At 41.1% G+C, this 21,714-nt stretch overlaps 1 protein-coding gene across 2 annotated transcripts in view; it reads left to right on the top strand.

The window, feature by feature from the left end:
* Positions 1-21,714, top strand: part of RunxA (RUNX family transcription factor Runt related A) — a 184,557-nt gene that overhangs the window by 108,221 nt on the left and 54,622 nt on the right. For both annotated transcript variants that reach the window (XM_073973465.1, XM_073973464.1), the window contains exon 2: positions 11,459-12,335. In XM_073973465.1, coding sequence (XP_073829566.1) covers positions 11,792-12,335 — 544 coding nt within the window. In that variant the 5' untranslated portion in view covers positions 11,459-11,791. The remainder of the gene's footprint in view (positions 1-11,458; positions 12,336-21,714) is intronic.

Below are 21,714 nucleotides of genomic sequence, written 5' to 3' on the forward strand. Positions count from 1 at the left end.
GTTTCAATGCCCTGCAATGCATTTAATGGCTATACCAAGAAATGCCTACCAAATTACCAAACTTAATATGGCAATTTAGGTTTGTATCAAGGCATGGCCATTTCCTTCTTTTCCTACGTTGTCTCTTCTACCAACTTCTCTGCACCCATAAGCCCCTGGTGATAGGCTTGAATAAAAGTACAAGGAGTGAATGAAGCCCAGTAGCCATGAATCTGCATTAAATCTTTACTAAAACAATAAAACAACATCAGGCCGAGATGACTTTAAATGGTCGTAATTTGCAGTGAGATTGCAACGATGCAATGCACAAAGTGCAGCACATTTTGTCTCCTTGTAGAAGTGCATACAGGATATTGAGTTTTGTGTTTTTTTTTTGCTCCGAAAAGGAACATTGTTTGGTTACCCAAAAATATGTTTTTTTTTTTGCTTTTGTTGTTGTTGCTGCTGCTGTTAGTTGTCCGGTTCATTTTGTGTCCAACCACATTTGTGTGTACAGACTTGTCAGGTTTTATGAAGATCATTATTGTCCTTAACCAGGATATGTTTATGGGCTTGTTGGAATAAGAGTGTATGTGTGTCGGTCTGTCTGACTTTAAAAATTATGTCCCAAAAATCTTTGTTTGGCTTAAACACATAATTGTGGCCTATATCTGATACCCATTAATCAAGACATTGTAGTTGATGATTTAACTGGTTATTTTTTGGGTAGCAAATCTTATTTCATTTGCAGCTACTTAAAAATTGATGTATGGGTTTCGAAGAGGAAAGTTATTTAAGAAGAGCTCATAGGGAATGCTACCAAATAAAAAATTGGAAGGTTTTTTATAGATGAGTTTAAGAAAGTCTTTTTTAAGGAATTGAAAGGAAATTTTAGGCTTAAAGGATACTTGCAAACGAAATGAAGGTAGTTCAGAAGTAGGGACTAGGTATAGATATCATGCCTGAAATCTTTGTTATCTTGCTGAAGAATGAAACTTTGTAGACGAGCTCTTTACGTAGAGCTGTCTATAAAAATAAGCTGTAAGCGGTAGTGAGAAGCTGATGGATTCAAATATATATTTGTATATAAGTTTGTGGATGCTACCGTAATGCAATGGTAAGCAGAGTTGAGATAAGTATTTACAGACGAGCTGAACGAGATAAACGAGCAAAGGGTCGTCTTTATAGATGAGCTAAAGATCGTCTTCATAGACGAGCTACAGGTTGTTTTTTGGACGAACTACAGGTCGTTTTTATAGACGGGCTAGAGGTCGTCTCTATAGACGAGCTAAAGGTCGTCTCTATAGACGAGCTAAAGGTCGTCTTTATAGACGAGCTAAAGGTCGTCTTTATAAACGAGCTAAAGATCGTCTTTATAGACGAGCTAAAGATCGTCTTTATAGACAAGCTAAAGATCGTCTTTATAGACGAGCTGAAGGTCGTCTTTATAGACGAGCTGAAGGTCGTCTTTATAGACGAGCTGCTGAAGGTCGTCTTTATAGACGAGCTGCTGAAGGTCGTCTTTATAGACGAGCTGCTGAAGGTCGCCTTTATAGACGAGCTGAAGGTCGTCTTTTTAGACGAGTTGAAGTTCGTCTTTATAGACGAGCTGAAGGTCGTCTTTATAGACGAGCTGAAGGTCGTCTTTATAGACGAGCTGAAGGTCGTCTTTATAGACGAGCTGAAGGTCGTCTTTATAGACGAGCTGAAGGTCGTCTTTATAGACGAGCTAAAGACCGTTTTATAGACTAGCTAAAGATCGTCTTTATATACGAGCTAGAGGTCGTTTTTCTAGACGAGCTTAAGGTCGTCTTTATAGACGAGCTGCTGAAGGTCGTCTTTATAGACGAGCTGCTGAAGGTCGTCTTTATAGACGAGCTGCTGAAGGTCGTCTTTATAGACGAGCTGCTGAAGGTCGTCTTTATAGACGAGCTGCTGAAGGTCGTCTTTATAGACGAGCTGCTGAAGGTCGTCTTTATAGACGAGCTGCTGAAGGTCGTCTTTATAGACGAGCTGCTGAAGGTCGTCTTTATAGAAGAACTAAAGATCGTCTTTATAGACGAACTGAAGGTCGTCTTTATAGAAAAGCTAAAGGTCGTTTTTATAGAAGAGCTAAAGATCGTCTTTATAGACGAGCTAAAGATCGTCTTTATAGACGAGCTAAAATCGTCTTTATATACGAGCTAAAATCGTCTTTATATACGAGCTAAAGATCGTCTTTATAGACGAGCTAAAATAGTCTTTATATACGAGCTAAGGATCGTCTTTATAGACGAGCTGAAGGTCGTCTTTATAGACGAGCTGAAGGTCGTCTTTATAGACGAGCTGAAGGTCGTCTTTATAGACGAGCTGAAGGTCGTCTTTATAGACGAGCTGAAGGTCGTCTTTATAGACGAGCTGAAGGTCGTCTTTATAGACGAGCTGAAGGTCGTCTTTATAGACGAGCTGAAGGTCGTCTTTATAGACGAGCTGAAGGTCGTCTTTATAGACGAGCTGAAGGTCGTCTTTATAGACGAGCTGAAGGTCGTCTTTATAGACGAGCTGAAGGTCGTCTTTATAGACGAGCTGAAGGTCGTCTTTATAGACGAGCTGAAGGTCGTCTTTATAGACGAGCTGAAGGTCGTCTTTATAGACGAGCTGAAGGTCGTCTTTATAGACGAGCTGAAGGTCGTATTTATAGACGAGCTAAAGGTCGTCTTTATAGACGAGCTAAAGGTCGTCTTTATAGACGAGCTGCTGAAGGTCGTCTTTATAGACGAGTTGCTGAAGGTCGTCTTTATAGACAAGTTGCTGAAGGTCGTCTTTATTGACGAGCTGAAGGTCGTCTTTATAGACGAGCTGAAGGTCGTATTTATAGACGAGCTAAAGGTCGTCTTTATAGACGAGCTAAAGGTCGTCTTTATAGACGAGCTGCTGAAGGTCGTCTTTATAGACGAGTTGCTGAAGGTCGTCTTTATAGACAAGTTGCTGAAGGTCGTCTTTATATAGATGAGCTGCTAAAGGTCGTCTTTATATAGACGAGCTGCTAAAGGTCGTCTTTATATAGACGAGCTGTTGAAGGTCGTCTTTATATAGACGAGCTGTTGAAGGTCGTCTTTATATACACGAGCTGTTGAAGGTCGTCTTTATATAGACGAGCTGCTGAAGGTCGTCTTTATATAGACGAGCTGCTGAAGGTCGTCTTTATATAGACGAGCTGCTGAAGGTCGTCTTTATATAGACGAGCTGTTGAAGGTCGTCTTTATATAGACGAGCTGCTGAAGGTCGTCTTTATATAGACGAGCTGCTGAAGGTCGTCTTTATATAGACGAGCTGCTGAAGGTCGTCTTTATATAGACGAGCTGCTGAAGGTCGTCTTTATATAGACGAGCTGCTGAAGGTCGTCTTTATATAGACGAGCTGCTGAAGGTCGTCTTTATATAGACGAGCTGCTGAAGGTCGTCTTTATATAGACGAGCTGCTGAAGGTCGTCTTTATATAGACGAGCTGCTGAAGGTCGTCTTTATATAGACGAGCTGCTGAAGGTCGTCTTTATATAGACGAGCTGCTGAAGGTCGTCTTTATATAGACGAGCTGCTGAAGGTCGTCTTTATATAGACAAGCTTAAGGTCGTCTTTATATAGACGAGCTGCTGAAGGTCGTCTTTATATAGACGAGCTGCTGAAGGTCGTCTTTATATAGACGAGCTGCTGAAGGTCGTCTTTATATAGACGAGCTGCTGAAGGTCGTCTTTATATAGACGAGCTGCTGAAGGTCGTCTTTATATAGACGAGCTGCTGAAGGTCGTCTTTATATAGACGAGCTGCTGAAGGTCGTCTTTATATAGACGAGCTGCTGAAGGTCGTCTTTATATAGACAAGCTTAAGGTCGTCTTTATATAGACGAGCTGCTGAAGGTCGTCTTTATATAGACGAGCTGCTGAAGGTCGTCTTTATATAGACGAGCTGCTGAAGGTCGTCTTTATATAGACGAGCTGCTGAAGGTCGTCTTTATATAGACGAGCTGTTGAAGGTCGTCTTTATATAGACGAGCTGCTGAAGGTCGTCTTTATATAGACGAGCTGCTGAAGGTCGTCTTTATATAGACGAGCTGCTGAAGGTCGTCTTTATATAGACGAGCTGCTGAAGGTCGTCTTTATATAGACGAGCTGCTGAAGGTCGTCTTTATATAGACGAGCTGCTGAAGGTCGTCTTTATATAGACGAGCTGCTGAAGGTCGTCTTTATATAGACGAGCTGCTGAAGGTCGTCTTTATATAGACGAGCTGCTGAAGGTCGTCTTTATATAGACAAGCTTAAGGTCGTCTTTATATAGACGAGCTGCTGAAGGTCGTCTTTATATAGACGAGCTGCTGAAGTTCGTCTTTATATAGACGAGCTGCTGAAGGTCGTCTTTATATAGACGAGCTGCTGAAGGTCGTCTTTATATAGACGAGCTGCTGAAGTTCGTCTTTATATAGACGAGCTGCTGAAGGTCGTCTTTATATAGACGAGCTGCTGAAGGTCGTCTTTATATAGACGAGCTGCTGAAGGTCGTCTTTATATAGACGAGCTGCTGAAGGTCGTCTTTATATAGACGAGCTGCTGAAGGTCGTCTTTATATAGACGAGCTGCTGAAGGTCGTCTTTATATAGACGAGCTGCTGAAGGTCGTCTTTATATAGACGAGCTGCTGAAGGTCGTCTTTATATAGACGAGCTGCTGAAGGTCGTCTTTATATAGACGAGCTGCTGAAGGTCGTCTTTATATAGACGAGCTGCTGAAGGTCGTCTTTATATAGACGAGCTGCTGAAGGTCGTCTTTATATAGACGAGCTGCTGAAGGTCGTCTTTATATAGACGAGCTGCTGAAGGTCGTCTTTATATAGACGAGCTGCTGAAGGTCGTCTTTATATAGACGAGCTGCTGAAGGTCGTCTTTATATAGACGAGCTGCTGAAGGTCGTCTTTATATAGACGAGCTGCTGAAGGTCGTCTTTATATAGACGAGCTGCTGAAGGTCGTCTTTATATAGACGAGCTGCTGAAGGTCGTCTTTATATAGACGAGCTGCTGAAGGTCGTCTTTATATAGACGAGCTGCTGAAGGTCGTCTTTATATAGACGAGCTGCTGAAGGTCGTCTTTATATAGACGAGCTGCTGAAGGTCGTCTTTATATAGACGAGCTGCTGAAGGTCGTCTTTATATAGACGAGCTGCTGAAGGTCGTCTTTATATAGACGAGCTGCTGAAGGTCGTCTTTATATAGACGAGCTTAAGGTCGTCTTTATACTTTATAGACGAGCTAAAGGTCGTCTTTATAGACAAGCTAAAGGTCGTCTTTATAGACGAGCTAAAGATCGTCCTTATAGACGAGCTGAAGGTCGTCTTTATAGACGAGCTGAAGGTCTTCTTTATAGACGAGCTGAAGGTCTTCTTTATAGACGAGATGAAGGTCTTCTTTATAGACGAGCTAAAGGTCGTCTTTATAGACGTGCTAAAGGTCGTCTTTATAGACGTGCTAAAGGTCGTATTTATAGACGAGCTAAAGGTCGTCTTTATAGACGTGCTAAAGGTCGTCTTTATATAAAATAGAAAGGTTGTGTTTATAGATGGACCAAAGGTCGTCTATATAGACGAGATATGCGTCTTGAGGACAGTATTTGCTGATGAACTGAAAATCGTACGTGTAGACGAAAAATATTTTAAAAAATATATTTTTGGTGATCGTCTATAATGTATTCCATTCAACCCCAATATGGCCAACGAACTCGTGACGAAAATTAAAAACTTTTTGGCCACATTTGTTGGTTTGATTTTTGGCCAACAAATGACCAAAAAGGCCATAAGAAAAAATAAAACACATTCAATTTCAATAATAAAAAGTCGCACACAAACAAAATAACATAAAAAGCTTAAATATCTCTTTTTTTGGTTTGTTTGTCCACCATAAATCGCCAAAAATTTAGAGTGCTAACAAACTGACCAAGAGATATTTTGCATGTGTGGGTGTGTGTGTTTTTTCCTCAAATTTATTCAATGGCTATGATGGTATACCGGGCAAAATAACATCAACATACCACAAGATATTAAATGGTTCTTTTGGAATCAAACCTCAATTTAAGGCATCACAGATATTGGTGTCTATTTTTAAAGGAGGTGGTGTTCTGTTCTCTATCTTTTTCTACATTTAAACGCTGATGAAAGTGCTGGTAATACTTTATTGTTCGACAGTTACAACGGTGACTAAGATTTAAACGAAAAAAAAATAAAAATGTCAATTTTGAAAAACGACATATCCTAGCCGCTAAATCCTGGCGATGATACGCGACAAAACAAAAACCCAGGGACAAAAAACGCGGTTTGTCACCTTTTGATTTGATGCCACAGCATTTAAGAGCTCTTGCCACCTCCAACTGTTACCTTCAGCTTTAACATTCCATGAGTAGTAGATTCTTTTTCGCAAGGGAACTTAACAAGCTGTGTTGAGGTCATTGTGAACACTTTGACTTTGTTAAATCAAAATTGATGGTTTCGTGACTTCCGTCGTTGTGCGAATTGATGTAAATTTGTGTTGTAACAGGCAGCAGGAACAACCCGAACAACACCAACAACAACAAGAGCCAGTGTGGCAGTGTTAAATGGCTCTTCTTTGCCGCGGAAGTGGTATCAATTTACTAGAGTTGACATTTTTGTATTTTTCTTTTTTTCCTTTGGTCTTTGGTCCTTTGACGGGGAATAGAAAAAATATACAGCTAGGAGTTACAGAGGAAGACAGCTAGTAACGTACTTTCCAAAGGAGTAACATCGTGGTCTATATCGAAAAAAAATATTTTTCTGACATTGCTTTTGTGAAGTTTCGTCGTTGTAGTTAAGTTTTAATTGGAGTTTGACCTTAGAATGAATGTGTTTTACTCCATAAACGTAAAACATACCACATGTGTTGTTAATATCAGTATGTGAATGTTGTTGTTTTTTTATAAATGCCAACGACTGGCGAAAATTGGTTACATAAAAAACGTTTAATAACTGGTTTAATAACCGTAAGTCTGGACAAAGTAAAAGAATTTCAAATATTATTAAAATGCTTGACCCTTATTTATATTCAGGTTAAAGGAATAGTGGAGAATAGAGAGGTAGTAGTACGTAAGGAGTATGATGAAGCTATGTTATAGTTAACATTGTTTAACAAGAGATTGAATCGATTTTTCTGGCAGACAGGACCACGTGCGGTCTTCGTCATAAGGTAAGTGAAGTCAAAGACTTTATGAGGCGGAGGAATGTTCTAACTGATGTATCCAGGAAACAAAGCTACAACGTTGCGCTGTTTACAAAATTTGCTTTGGAAAGGTTTGAGCAATAAGTGGAGGTGGAGGCCTACCTACCACCCTTATACACCAATCTGTCGAGCACAAATCTTTCTCGCCTAAGCATGAGTCTTCGAATGTAGTAAATTTTGGGGGTACAAATCAAGAGGACAATGTGTCCAAAGTCTGTATATCGCACTTTGCGTTATATATTTAGTATTAATTTCATTCTTGAAAGCAGTAACCGATTGTTACTGGAGGAATTTCATTTCCCGTGATGGGAGAAGATTGCCGCACTTCGCCAGACATCACCATTGTGACTACCTATCGTTTGTCTTATGTCACACCACCTTCTTCGTTAACAGATCACCAAATTTTTTAAACTATGGGAATATTGGTTGACAATGATTCAAAGAATTTATCAGTCCCTCGTGTAGCTGAGAGAATTTTTTATCACTGATGTAGTCATCGATACATTCCCCAGCAGACGCAATAGAACTAGTAAATAAGTTTCGTCTACTAACCGAAATTAAAAAATTAAAAATTAAAAGGTTAGTTGCCGAACTTCGGAAAACCACGTAAGGATTACGATTTTCTCAATCCTTGTATTGAGAAAATCGACGACCTTCAGCTCGTCTATAAAGACGACCTTCAGCTCGTCTATAAAGACGACCTTCAGCTCGTCTATAAAGACGACCTTCAGCTCGTCTATAAAGACGACCTTCAGCTCGTCTATAAAGACGACCTTCAGCTCGTCTATAAAGACGACCTTCAGCTCGTCTATAAAGACGACCTTCAGCTCGTCTATAAAGACGACCTTCAGCTCGTCTATAAAGACGACCTTCAGCTCGTCTATAAAGACGACCTTCAGCTCGTCTATAAAGACGACCTTCAGCTCGTCTATAAAGACGACCTTCAGCTCGTCTATAAAGACGACCTTCAGCTCGTCTATAAAGACGACCTTCAGCTCGTGTATAAAGACGAGCTTCAGGTCGTCTATATGACGAGCTATATAGACGACCTTCAGCTCGTGTATAAAGACGACCTTCAGCTCGTGTATAAAGACGACCTTCAGCTCGTCTATAAAGACGACCTTCAGCTCGTGTATAAAGACGACCTTCAGCTCGTCTATAAAGACGACCTTCAGCTCGTCTATAAAGACGACCTTCAGCTCGTCTATAAAGACGACCTTCAGCTCGTCTATAAAGACGACCTTCAGCTCGTCTATAAAGACGACCTTCAGCTCGTCTATAAAGACGACCTTCAGCTCGTCTATAAAGACGACCTTCAGCTCGTCTATAAAGACGACCTTCAGCTCGTCTATAAAGACGACCTTCAGCTCGTCTATAAAGACGACCTTCAGCTCGTCTATAAAGACGACCTTCAGCTCGTCTATAAAGACGACCTTCAGCTCGTCTATAAAGACGACCTTCAGCTCGTGTATAAAGACGACCTTCAGCTCGTCTATAAAGACGACCTTCAGCTCGTGTATAAAGACGACCTTCAGCTCGTCTATAAAGACGACCTTCAGCTCGTGTATAAAGACGACCTTCAGCTCGTGTATAAAGACGACCTTCAGCTCGTGTATAAAGACGACCTTCAGCTCGTGTATAAAGACGACCTTCAGCTCGTGTATAAAGACGACCTTCAGCTCGTGTATAAAGACGACCTTCAGCTCGTGTTTAAAGACGACCTTCAGCTCGTGTATAAAGACGACCTTCAGCTCGTGTATAAAGACGACCTTCAGCTCGTGTATAAAGACGACCTTCAGCTCGTGTATAAAGACGACCTTCAGCTCGTGTATAAAGACGACCTTCAGCTCGTGTATAAAGACGACCTTCAGCTCGTGTATAAAGACGACCTTCAGCTCGTGTATAAAGACGACCTTCAGCTCGTGTATAAAGACGACCTTCAGCTCGTGTATAAAGACGACCTTCAGCTTGTCTATAAAGACGACCTTTAGCTCGTCTCTCTAGACGACCTTCAGCACGTGTATAAAGACGAGCTTCAGCTCGTGTATAAAGACGACCTTCAGCTCGTGTATAAAGACGACCTTCAGCTCGTGTATAAAGACGACCTTCAGCTCGTGTATAAAGACGACCTTCAGCTCGTGTATAAAGACGACCTTCAGCTCGTGTATAAAGACGAGCTTCAGGTCGTCTATATGACGAGCTATATAGACGACCTTCAGCTCGTGTATAAAGACGACCTTCAGCTCGTCTATAAAGACGACCTTCAGCTCGTGTATAAAGGCGACCTTCAGCTCGTGTATAAAGACGACCTTCAGCTCGTGTATAAAGACGACCTTCAGCTCGTGCATAAAGACGACCTTCAGCTCGTGTATAAAGACGACCTTCAGCTTGTCTATAAAGACGACCTTTAGCTCGTCTCTCTAGACGACCTTCAGCACGTGTATAAAGACGAGCTTCAGCTCGTGTATAAAGACGACCTTCAGCTCGTGTATAAAGACGACCTTCAGCTCGTGTATAAAGACGACCTTCAGCTCGTGTATAAAGACGACCTTCAGCTCGTGTATAAAGACGACCTTTAGCTCGTCTCTCTAGACGACCTTCAGCACGTGTATAAAGACGAGCTTCAGCTCGTGTATAAAGACGACCTTCAGCTCGTGTATAAAGACGACCTTCAGCTCGTGTATAAAGACGACCTTCAGCTCGTGTATAAAGACGACCTTCAGCTCGTGTATAAAGACGACCTTCAGCTCGTGTATAAAGACGAGCTTCAGGTCGTCTATATGACGAGCTATATAGACGACCTTCAGCTCGTGTATAAAGACGACCTTCAGCTCGTGTATAAAGACGACCTTCAGCTCGTGTATAAAGACGACCTTCAGCTCGTGTATAAAGACGACCTTCAGCTCGTGTATAAAGACGACCTTCAGCTCGTGTATAAAGACGACCTTCAGCTCGTGTATAAAGACGACCTTCAGCTCGTGTATAAAGACGACCTTCAGCTCGTGTATAAAGACGACCTTCAGCTCGTGTATAAAGACGACCTTCAGCTCGTGTATAAAGACGACCTTCAGCTCGTGTATAAAGACGAGCTTCAGGTCGTCTATATGACGAGCTATATAGACGACCTTCAGCTCGTGTATAAAGACGACCTTCAGCTCGTCTATAAAGACGACCTTCAGCTCGTGTATAAAGGCGACCTTCAGCTCGTGTATAAAGACGACCTTCAGCTCGTGTATAAAGACGACCTTCAGCTCGTGTATAAAGACGACCTTCAGCTCGTGTATAAAGACGACCTTCGGCTTGTCTATAAAGACGACCTTTAGCTCGTCTCTCTAGACGACCTTCAGCACGTGTATAAAGACGAGCTTCAGCTCGTGTATAAAGACGACCTTCAGCTCGTGTATAAAGACGACCTTCAGCTCGTGTATAAAGATGACCTTCAGCTCGTGTATAAAGACGACCTTCAGCTCGTGTATAAAGACGAACTTCAGCTCGTGTATAAAGACGACCTTCAGCTTGTCTATAAAGACGACCTTTAGCTCGTCTATAAAGACGACCTTCAGCTCGTCTATAAGGGCGACCTTTTGCTCGTCTATAAAGACGACCTTCAGCTCGTGTATAAAGACGACCTTTAGCTCGTCTATAAATACGACCTATAGCTCGTCTATAAAGACGACCTTTAGCTTGTCTATATAGACGACATTTAGCTCGTCTATAAAGATGACATTTAGCTCGTCTATAAAGATGACATTTAGCTCGTATATAAAGACAACGTTTGGTTCGTCAATAAAGACAGCCCATGGCTTATCTATAACGAAGACCTTTGGCTCGTCAATAAAGACTGTCTTTGGGTCGTCTATAAAGCCTCCATTAGGCTCTTCTATGAAGGCTCCCTCAGTTCTATAAATATTTCCTTGGGTTCATCTTAAAGACTCCCTTCAGTTCTTCAATGAAGACTCACTCAGTTCGTCTAAAAAACTCTCTTCAGATCTTCTATGAAGAATCCATTCGATTCGTCTATAAAAACCCCCTTCGGTCTGTTAAGGCCCCCTTAATTCGCATTTTCTTCGTCAATGAAGATTCCCTTCAAGTCGTCCAAAATTTGAAATGTTAAAAATTAATATCTTTTTGGTTCTTCCACGAAGCCTTCGAAGACAGTTAATCTGATTTTGAACACTTAAAAGACTTTACTAATTTTATTTACCTTTTCGCTTTGTTTTTCTTACAGATGTCACTCTGCTAAGTTTCCTGGCGAATCACAATTTACGAAAATCCACACAATTTTTAAAACTGAAACAAATAACCCAAAAGACAAATAATTTCCATATTTTTTACAACCGCTGGAAAATAAAACACTACAAAAATTGTGCGTTTCAAACAAGTCGTTGCCGCCAATTACGGCCAAACAACAACGCAACAGCTTCACAGCTTGCAGCAGCAGCAGCCGCCGCAGCACAGCAGTACACACTACACATCTCCCGTGTCAGGTACAACAGCAGCTGCAACAGTGCATTCCTCACAGCACCACCACCATCACAAAGTGCAAAACTTTGAGGCAAAAATGCATCTGACAACGACAACAAATGGTGGCGGTGGGGCGGCAAATAACACGGCCGCCTCCAATACAGCCAATAACAACAACAACAATTCGAACACACAAAATAACAACACAAACAATTCGAATAATTCAAATGCCAATAACAACAACAACAATAGTTCAAATGGCAACAACAACAATTCAACAGAACAAAATACTCCGCCCACAGCAGCCCAACTGCTCAATGAGGCCTATACAAAAATGACTTCGGATATATTGGCCGAGCGTACACTTGGTGATTTTCTTACCGAACATCCGGGTGAACTGATACGCACCAGCAGTCCATTGTTTGTGTGCACGGTACTGCCGCCTCATTGGCGTTCGAACAAAACATTACCGGTGGCATTTAAAGTTGTTTCTCTGGGCGATATCATGGATGGCACCATGGTTACGGTGCGAGCGGGTAATGATGAAAACTATTGTGCAGAGCTGAGGAATTCAACGGCGGTAATGAAGAATCAAGTTGCCAAATTTAATGATTTGCGTTTCGTGGGGCGTAGTGGTAGAGGTGAGTACACAAAGAAATATTGTATTGAATGGTGTATTTTGTTAGTAATTCTCCACGTTTTATTGGTTCTTATGGCATGTTTGTCGAAATATTGTTGCATGCAAATACCAAATAATCATAAAATATGACCATTAAATGTTCCCAAAAAAGAGGTTAACCACCATAATATTGTCAGTTTAGTCATCGTTGAAACATTTAACGCCATTATAAATGTCAACAAATGTGGCAATTAAGAAAACAAATAAGACATTAATATGGCTTGAAGAAGATAATAAAAAAACTTGCAATCATAGTTGTGGAAACGTGTGTGGATACATCCAGCACACTGCGGAATGAGAAGTGACATGTCTCAAAGTTATTATTATATTTTCTCTCGATTAAAGGAGCTTTTATTCCTTGTTTGTTTATTTTCCAAAATAGTAGTATTTTTGACATAACGACAAGCCATTGATGAAACAGGAATGGGATAGGTATGGTACGAGGACTAGTTGATAAATCTCTATCCTGTATTGCCAGGCTACATTTGAAATTTCCATTGGAATTTTTTTTAGCATTTTGTTACGGTGACTTGAAAAAAATTACTTTACCGAAAAATGGAATTTACTTACTATCAACATTTTCGTCGACCATTTTCCACAACTTTCTGGATTATCACGGCAAGAGTGCACCGATGAAGTTAAATCTTTGTATGGCTTTGTATACCATACAATCGGACATGATTAAATAGACATAGAAATTAATAAATCCACCATCATATAGAGGTAATACGCATAATTTAAAGTCGTCTTTTCCTTTCGGTTATTTCAATTATAACTCTATCTCTACTCATCGAAGAACAACATGATTTCTCATACGAGTAGGTCCTTTCATAGATAGGCAAAAGGTAAATTAGTTTTCACACAGATGACCACTCAGGCTTCCTTGCTTCTTCAACATTTCCACATTACATACGTGTAGGGTGTCTATTAAAAATGGTAGGAAGACCATCTTAAAGAAGACTCTAACTTTTCTTATACAAATTTCACAAAAAGTCTATTAGAATCAATATATCTTCTATAAAAGTCCAGTTGTTTTCGATATGCATTTTGTAATAAACTGAATTGAATTAAAGAATTTTTGATTTAACAATTTTTTGATAAATATGGAACAATTGTTGCCCGGAGTCGGAGTTGAGCTTTTTTCACGACTCCGGCTCCGACTCCGATTCCAGCAAAATTTGCTAGACTCCTACTCCAGACTCCGACTCCGAATCCTTGGTCTAAACATATGCAACTAAACCAAATCGCATGCAAAAATATTCAATATTTTGCCAAATATAATTTTTATATGATTCGGAAATTTCTTCAATTCTTCTTGATGTAATAACATTCAGCGTCCTATCGTTTATTAACAAAAGTCAGAAGTCTCGAGAAACATATGAGCGTAAGGATTGGACCCTAATCAGGGTCAAGTAATACTGATCTATTGAGGTCGGTATCATTGGAAATCGATGATAATTTACCGCCACTTCACCGATGAAGCACGTGTGACTGTTATTAGTTTTAAAATTTTACTCGCTTTTAAAACAAAAACCAATGATATGACCCAAATACGAGGGCTGCACGAAAACTATATCTCAGTTCCCGGCCACTTTTCGTATTATGTTGAAATGTTAATAGTAGGTAGTCGTTGTGATCATTTCTGCAACATTAAAATGTTTTCTATTGGAAGCCACTGCTTTAAGATATTACCTACTTAGCTGGCCCATTACAGAACATTTGTTCCATAGACCGAACCAAGAAAAGATCTCCAATTCTCTCTGTTTAGTGCTTCCCTTTCTGGAATACCGCGCCTTGTCGTCTCTTCATCCACTTGTTTGCGCCATATATTCTTTGGCCAGCCAATTCTGCGTGCACCGCCATGTGGCTCAAATTTATTCACCCTCTTAGCGGGTTCATCATCGCCCATTCTTATAATATGGCCTAGCCAACGCAATCGCTGCATCTCGATACGTTTAACTTTATTGATGTCGTTGTATAGCAGATACAGCTCGTGGTTCACACGACGTCGATATTCACCGGTAACGCAGATTGGTCCGTAGATCTTTCGAAGAATTTTTCTCTCAAACACGCCAAGCACTAACTTATCTGCTTGCGCAAGTAACCAGGCTTCGGAACCATACATCAGCACGGGTAGTATCGGTGTTTTGTAAAGCTTTATTTTGGTTTGACGAGTTGTGGCTTTGTTTTTGAATTGCTTACTTAAGCTAAAGTTGGCCAATGCAACTCTTCTTTTTATTTCACAACTGATGTCGTTTGTTATGTTTACAGCGGTGCCGAGGTATACGAAGTCTTTTACTACCTCAAAATTATAGGAACCAACTTCAACAGTTGGTCTGATCTCAACGGACGCATTGCGCGTCGACACCATCAACTTGGTCTTTTTGCCGTTTACCGCCAGACCCACTTTAGCAGATTCTCCTTCGACGTTCATAAAGGTATCGGTTACTTCTTTTACTGATCGTCCCATGATGTCTATATCATCAGCATAAGCAAGTAACATGTGGCTATTGGTGTAGATTGTACCACTTCTTTTGACCGTTGCCCCTGGTATAACCTTTTCTGGCAGGATGTTAACAAGATCACACGAATGGTTGTCTCCTTGCCTGAAACCTCTTTTGGTGCAAAACTCATCGGAGAGGTTCTTTCCTATTTTTACTGAAGATCTTGTGTCATATAGAGTCATTTTACAAAGCCGAATGAGCTTTGCGGGGATACCAAATTCAGACATGGCTTGGAATACCTTTGAACGTAGCGGGCTCTGCTTTATAATCAACAAAAAGGTGGCAGGTGTCGATCTGCATCTCTTGGGTCTTCTCCAGGGTTTGCCGCAGGGTAAATATTTGGTCAATGGTGGACTTGCCATGTCTAAAGCCGCATTGGTGTGTTACAATTATTTCGTTGACCATGGGCTTTAGTCGTTCGCACAATATCCCTGACTCTCTCTTGTAGGCGATAGGGAGAAGACTTATGCCCCTATAGTTGGAGCATAAGGCTTATCTCCTTTCTTATGGGCGGGACACAGGATGCTCAGGTTCCAATCGTAGGGTACGCGTTCTGCCTGCCAAATGGAGCTAACTAGCTGATGCATACACTTTATCAGCGTGTCGCCTCCGGTTTTAAACAGCTCGGCTGGTAGGCCATCAGCTCCTGCTGCCTTATTATTCTTCAGCCGGTTTATTGCTGTCTTTACCTCTTTGGTAGAATTTTCGGACTTCATTCTGTCTCCTGTACATCTCGATTTGTTCACACTCCCGCTTTTCCATCTCTCTCTTTTTCCTGCGGAAGAGACGTTTCTCCTCTCTCCTTTTCTCGCGATACCTCACTCGTGCGCTACGCGTTGCTATATGTTGTGATTGCAGCTTACCGATGTCCAACTTCCGTGTTTGTCTGTTCTTAGTTTGTTTGCTAGGTTTAAACTGGTACGAACCTTTGCTGCAACGATCGTACATCCAACACGCTTGATGCATACCTTCCATCTATCACAAGGTGATCAATTTGATTTCTTGTTCTTTGATCTGGCGACAGCCAGGTGCCCTTATGAAAAGCGAAATGCTTAAATCTGGTACTGCTAACTACCATGTTTCTTGCAGCTGTAAAGTCTATCAGCCTCATACCATTGTCAGATGTTTCACTGTGGAGACTGAATTTCCTGACTGTTGGGCCAAAGATATTCTCCTTTCCAATGTTGGCATTAAAATCGCCTAGTATAATTTTAATGTCATGGGCTGGGCAACGGTCATAAGTTTCTCCTAAGTGCTCGTAAAATATATCTTTGGTCTGTTCGTCCTTGTTTTCAGTGGGAGCATGAGCGCAAATAAAGCTGATGTTGAAGAATTTTGCTTTTAGTCGAATTGCAGCGAGTCTTTCATTCACTGGGGTAAAGCTGGAGACCAGATGTTTTAACCTCCGACCAACTACAAATCCGCAACCAAACTCATGCTTTGTGTCATGGCAGCCATAATACAGTGCGTCACCTTTAGGTGTTGTTGTGACGCGTTCCCCGTTCCATCGTATTTCCGGTATGGCAGTAATGTCGGCCTTGTACTTTTCAAGTACGTCGACTGCACCTTCTCTATAAAGAGTGCGAACATTCCAGGTGCAGATTCGCAGATCATGGTCCTTAAAACGTTTAAGGGGTTCGTCAACTTTAGAGGGGCTTGTTTTTCTTTTCTTCCGTTTTTTTTCATTTTTTTTTTCTAGAGGATGGTTACTAACCCGACGCCCAAACCCAAGTTTTAAACGTTCTTATGGGGGAACGCGCGGCACATGTTAGCTCACTACCTTTAACGGGTGTTAAAGGCAGTTCCCCAGGTGAAACCACGGGGAGGTCAGTGTCCACTTGAGATGAAAGAGGGACCAAGATAAATCCTGGGCTTTGCCATATTAAAGCCGGTCAGGACCGTTCCTTGGTATCTTCCATCCCCTACGTCACTTTAAGATATATTGGACCCGAAAAATCTTAACGTATGTTTGGTGTCATGCTTAAGTGTTCCATACGCCATTTTCCCATTTTGAGCTCTAAAAATGCCACAGCTACCAATTAAAATGGCTAAAATGACACATAAACTTAGATTCAGTTCCAAGATTAACCCAATTTAAGTCAACTTCTCTCAACGTATTGACATTTTAAAAGCGGATAATCATCGTGGTCGTGAAATTTGTTTGCACTGAATGCCAATACCTCCTGAAATATCGGTCTAAGGTGTGCAGATATGTTCTCTTCTCTTTAACTAACGCCTGCCTTTCATTTCTCATACAAAATGTAGTCTTTTGTATTTGACATCCTTCTAAAAACTATTGCTTTCACAACCGTTCCAGCAATAATGAATCCATTTATGTTAAACAACAATGAACTCTATTAGCCGAAAACAAAAAATCCACTTTAGCAACTTAATTTTCTATTACACTAAAAATTGCCATGTAATTGCAATAATAAAAAAGAGGAGCGAACTTTTAATTTGTGTTTGTGCTCTCTAAAAAACATGAATGCCACTTAAAAAGTTTCAACTTGAACAGTGGCAGTGGTGTGACAGACTTCTGTCTTTCATTTCTCATAGAATGGGCGCAAATTCATTCATTTGAACAATACAAAGCGCTTTAACAGCAACAGAAAACAACAGCAATTTGGTTGCAGCGCAAACAGCAACATTCCGTTGCTTCATGGCACACCACCAACAACAACTGTTTTTTTAATATGTTTTTGTTTTGCGTTTTTTGGGACAAGTATTCTATCCTTGACCATAGAAAACAATGCCCATTCTTATATAAGGCAAAGTTTCCAACATTTTTTATGGAGTTAAGAGATTTTTTTTTTGTTCTGAGTTGCAGATGCTAAAAAGGCCACATCAATGGCTATGTTGAACGCGTATGTGTGTTCTTCGCAAGCAACAAAATAACACGCAGCAATTTACACTTTTGTTTCCATTGTTGCCTTCCGCTTGACAGAACAAGAAATTCTGTTACAATTTGTTTTCTACTGCTATTGCGATTTTGTTTTTGTTTTTCCTTTTTTTTACTCCTTTGGTTGGTTGGCCTTTTTTGGTGTGTGTTCTTTTTTCTGCCGACCAACAAATAAAAAAATGTTTTCCCGCTTATCACAAAAGTTCATTAAGTGTTGACCAAAAAACAAAACTTTTCCTTTGGCCTCTATGTGAACTAAATTAAATATCAAAAGTTAAAAAACAGACACATTTTATTAACAAGGAAGAAGGAATAAGCGAGAAAAAAAGAACAATACTGTCATGTATGGGAAATTCCAACAAAATACAATGTAATTTTTGTTCATTGTTTTTGTACTTTTCATTCGCTTTTTTTAATAGGTGTACAAATATGGAGTTAGTGGTGTCAGTATTGAATTTGTTCAACAAATCGGTTGGACAATTGCTGTAAACAAGATTACAGTTTTAATTTCACAAAAAAACTCCTTAAAGACAAGGTAGATTCTTGACTTGTGATATGGTGCGTATGATTGTTGAACACTAAAATACTCACGCAGTTCGGTTTTCATACGCACCCATGGTAAGTGATCATCTAAATAGAGTTGGGTAATGTAGTTCCTAGTTCCTTGTACTAGTTCCAAAACGTATGAGTAACATCATGAAATATAACGTGTGCTGTTAAGTATACGCAGTTTGTTCAAAGAAAAAATGTGGGCCATTGGAACTGCGAAGTGAACTAGATAGTTCCATATAGTTCCTTTGGCACAACTCTACATCTAAATATAATTTGATTGAACGCCACAAAACGTTTTAATTTTTACTAAAATGATACCTAAAGCTATGCTGGCCTTATCTCGTTAAAAGATGTAACGTGGTTTTGTCGTCGGCTGGGGTATGCTCAGTCGCTTCCAGAGTCTCCATAAGGACCCACCAAACCTTACGGAATTAGAAAACTAGTATTCTCCCTTTTCTGTGGGCAAAAATCGGATTCTTTATTGATAAAATACTAGTTAACAATCTACTTCTGTTTAAATTCGATAAAAATATATTCAATTGGTATAGCTTAGGATTGGACGTTGGTGTGAAAATCGTTCCGGCAGATTGGATGGGGGTTTGACAGCTGGGGTTAGCGGTGAGCCCGCGAGTTCTGCTCTAGACGGTGTTCGGCTGTGAATGATCGGGGATACGATGGTTACGGTGTCAGGTTGTTCACGACGTGTTCGCCGGTGTTCGGCTGTAGATGTTCGGGAACACGATAGGTTCGGCGTTCGGCTGTTGATGATCGGGAATATGATGTGTTCTGCCTCTGATGTTCGGGGACACGATGTGTTCGGGTATTAGTCTAGTGTTATGATCTTATTTCTACCATGCGCCACTGTTTTCTAACTACGGAATAGTTGAACCGAAGGCCATGTGGAACTGCTGACCCGAAGGCCCGGTGGAACAGCTGATCCGAAGGCCCGGTGGAGCAGCTTGTCCGGAGGGTCTGTGGAACAGCTGATCCGAAGGCTCTGTATATGTATTAGCCACCACAACTTAATGGGTAGCCCTCAAATATTATTACCCAACGCTTTAACACCGAAGTGTAAGTTGGCGGATTTAGAACAGTATTTTGTTCCAACCCGAAATATTTGATTAACTCGAAATAATATTTATCTTGGCCCTTCTTTCATCTCAAGTGGACACTGACCTCCCCGTGGTGTCACCTGGGGAGCTGCCTTTAACACGCCTTAAAGGTAGTGAACTAAAATGTGCAGGGCGTTCACCCATATGAACGTTAAAAACTTGGGTTTGGGCCTCGGGTTAGTAATCCTCCCCTAAAAAGGCAGCCTACTATGAAAAAACGAAAGAAAAGAAAAACAAACCCCTTTAAAGTTGACGAACCCCGCAAACGCGTTAAGGACCATGATCTCCGCATCTGTACCTGGAATGTTCGCACTCTTTATAGAGAAGGTGCAGTTTACGCATTGGCAGATGTACTTGAAAAGTACAAGGCCGACATTACTGCCATGCAGGAAATACGATGGATTGGGAAAGGCGTCCCAACAACACATAAAGGTGACGCACTGTATTATAGCTGCCATGACTCAAAGCATGAGTTTGGTTGCGGATTTGCAGTTGGTCGGAGGTATAAACATCTGGTCTCCAGCTTCACCCCAGTGAATGAAAGACTTGCTGCAATTCGATTAAAAGCTTTATTTGCGCTCGTGCTCCCACTGAAGACAAGGACGAACAGACCATAGATATATTTTACAAGCGTTTGTAAGAAACTTATGACCGTTGTCCTGCCCATGACATTAAAATTATTCTAAGCGATTCTAATGCCAAAATTGGAAAGGAGAATATCTTTGGGCCAACAGTCGGGAAATTCAGTCTCCACAGTGAAACATCTGACAATGGTATGAGGCTGATAGACTTTGCAGCTGCAAAAAACTTGGTAGTTACCAGATTTAAGCGTGTCGATATTCATAAAAGCACCTAGCTGTCTCCAGATCAATGAGCAAGTAATCAAATTCATCATGTTGTGATAGATGGAAGACATTCATCGAGCGTGTTGGATGTACGATCGTTCCGAGGAGCAAACATAGATTCGGACCACTACCTTGTTGCAGCAAAGGTACGTACCCGTCAAACGTTGCAAATAAAGCACGAACATATACAACGCGGAAGTTGGATACGGTAAGCTGCAAACACAACCGATAGCCACAGCATATTCCAATAAATTAGCCCAATTGCTTAGTGAAAGCACTCCTCGTCCCGTTAACATTTCAGCACAATGACAAAATATTGCCCACTCCATGCAAACAGCCGCAAAATCAACACTTGTATAACAGAGACCTCCACCAAGGAATCCATGGTATGACCAGGAGGAAGAGAAAAACGCGGCATGTAGTGCTACTCTACACTCAGTAGCAACGCGCGGCGCACGAGAGAGGTATCGGGTGAAACGGAGAGAGAAGAAACGTCTTTTCCGTAGGAAAAAGAGAGAAATGGGAAGACGGGAGTACGAAAAATCGAGATGTACAGGAGCCAGAATGAAGTCCTAAAGTTCTACCAAAGAGTGAAACATCAAACTGATATGTTTGGTACAGGCACATCCTCCTGTAGAGACCAGCAAGGTAATTTGGTAACTGATAAAGATAATGTGCTCAGGATATGGAAAGAACATTTATCCAAACTGTTGGTATCCAGTAGTAGCGAAGACGGCGAAGATACCACATAACCAATCCCAAAAAATGGTATTGAATGTATACCGCCCAGCCAAGATGAGGTAAAGAGAGCAATAAGTCGGCTGACGAATAATAAGGCAGGAGCCGATGGCTTACCAGCCGAGCTGTTCAAAACCGGAGGCGACACGCTGATAAGGTGTATTCATCAGCTAGTTAGCACCATCTGGCACGAAGAACGAGTACCCGACGATTGGAACCTGAGCATCCCGTGCCCTGTCCACAAGAAAGGAGATAAGACTGTATGCTCTAACTATAGGGGCATAAGTCTTCTCCCTATTCCCTACAACATAGTGTCAGGGGTAATGTGCGAACGACTAAAGCCCATTGTCAACTAAATAATTGGACCATACCAATGCGGCTTTAGACCTGGCAAATCTACCATTGACCAGATATTTACCCTGTGGCAAATCCTGGAGAAGACCCAAGAGATGCAGATCGACACCTACCACCTTTTTGTTGATTATAAAGCAGCCTTCGAAAGCCCGCTACGTTCAAATGTATTCCAAGCAGTGGCTGAATTTGGTATCCCCGCAAAGCTCATTCGGCTTTGTAAGATGACTTTAACTGATACTAGGTCCTCAGTTAAAATAGGAAAGAACCTCTCCGAACAGTTCAGTACCAAAAGAGGTTTCAGGCAAGGATACAGCCTTTCGTGTGATCTTTTCAACAT

The sequence above is a fragment of the Musca autumnalis genome, unplaced genomic scaffold, assembly GCF_047663935.1.
Source record: "Musca autumnalis isolate F117 unplaced genomic scaffold, ASM4766393v1 scaffold_3, whole genome shotgun sequence".
Taxonomy (NCBI): domain Eukaryota; kingdom Metazoa; phylum Arthropoda; class Insecta; order Diptera; family Muscidae; genus Musca; species Musca autumnalis.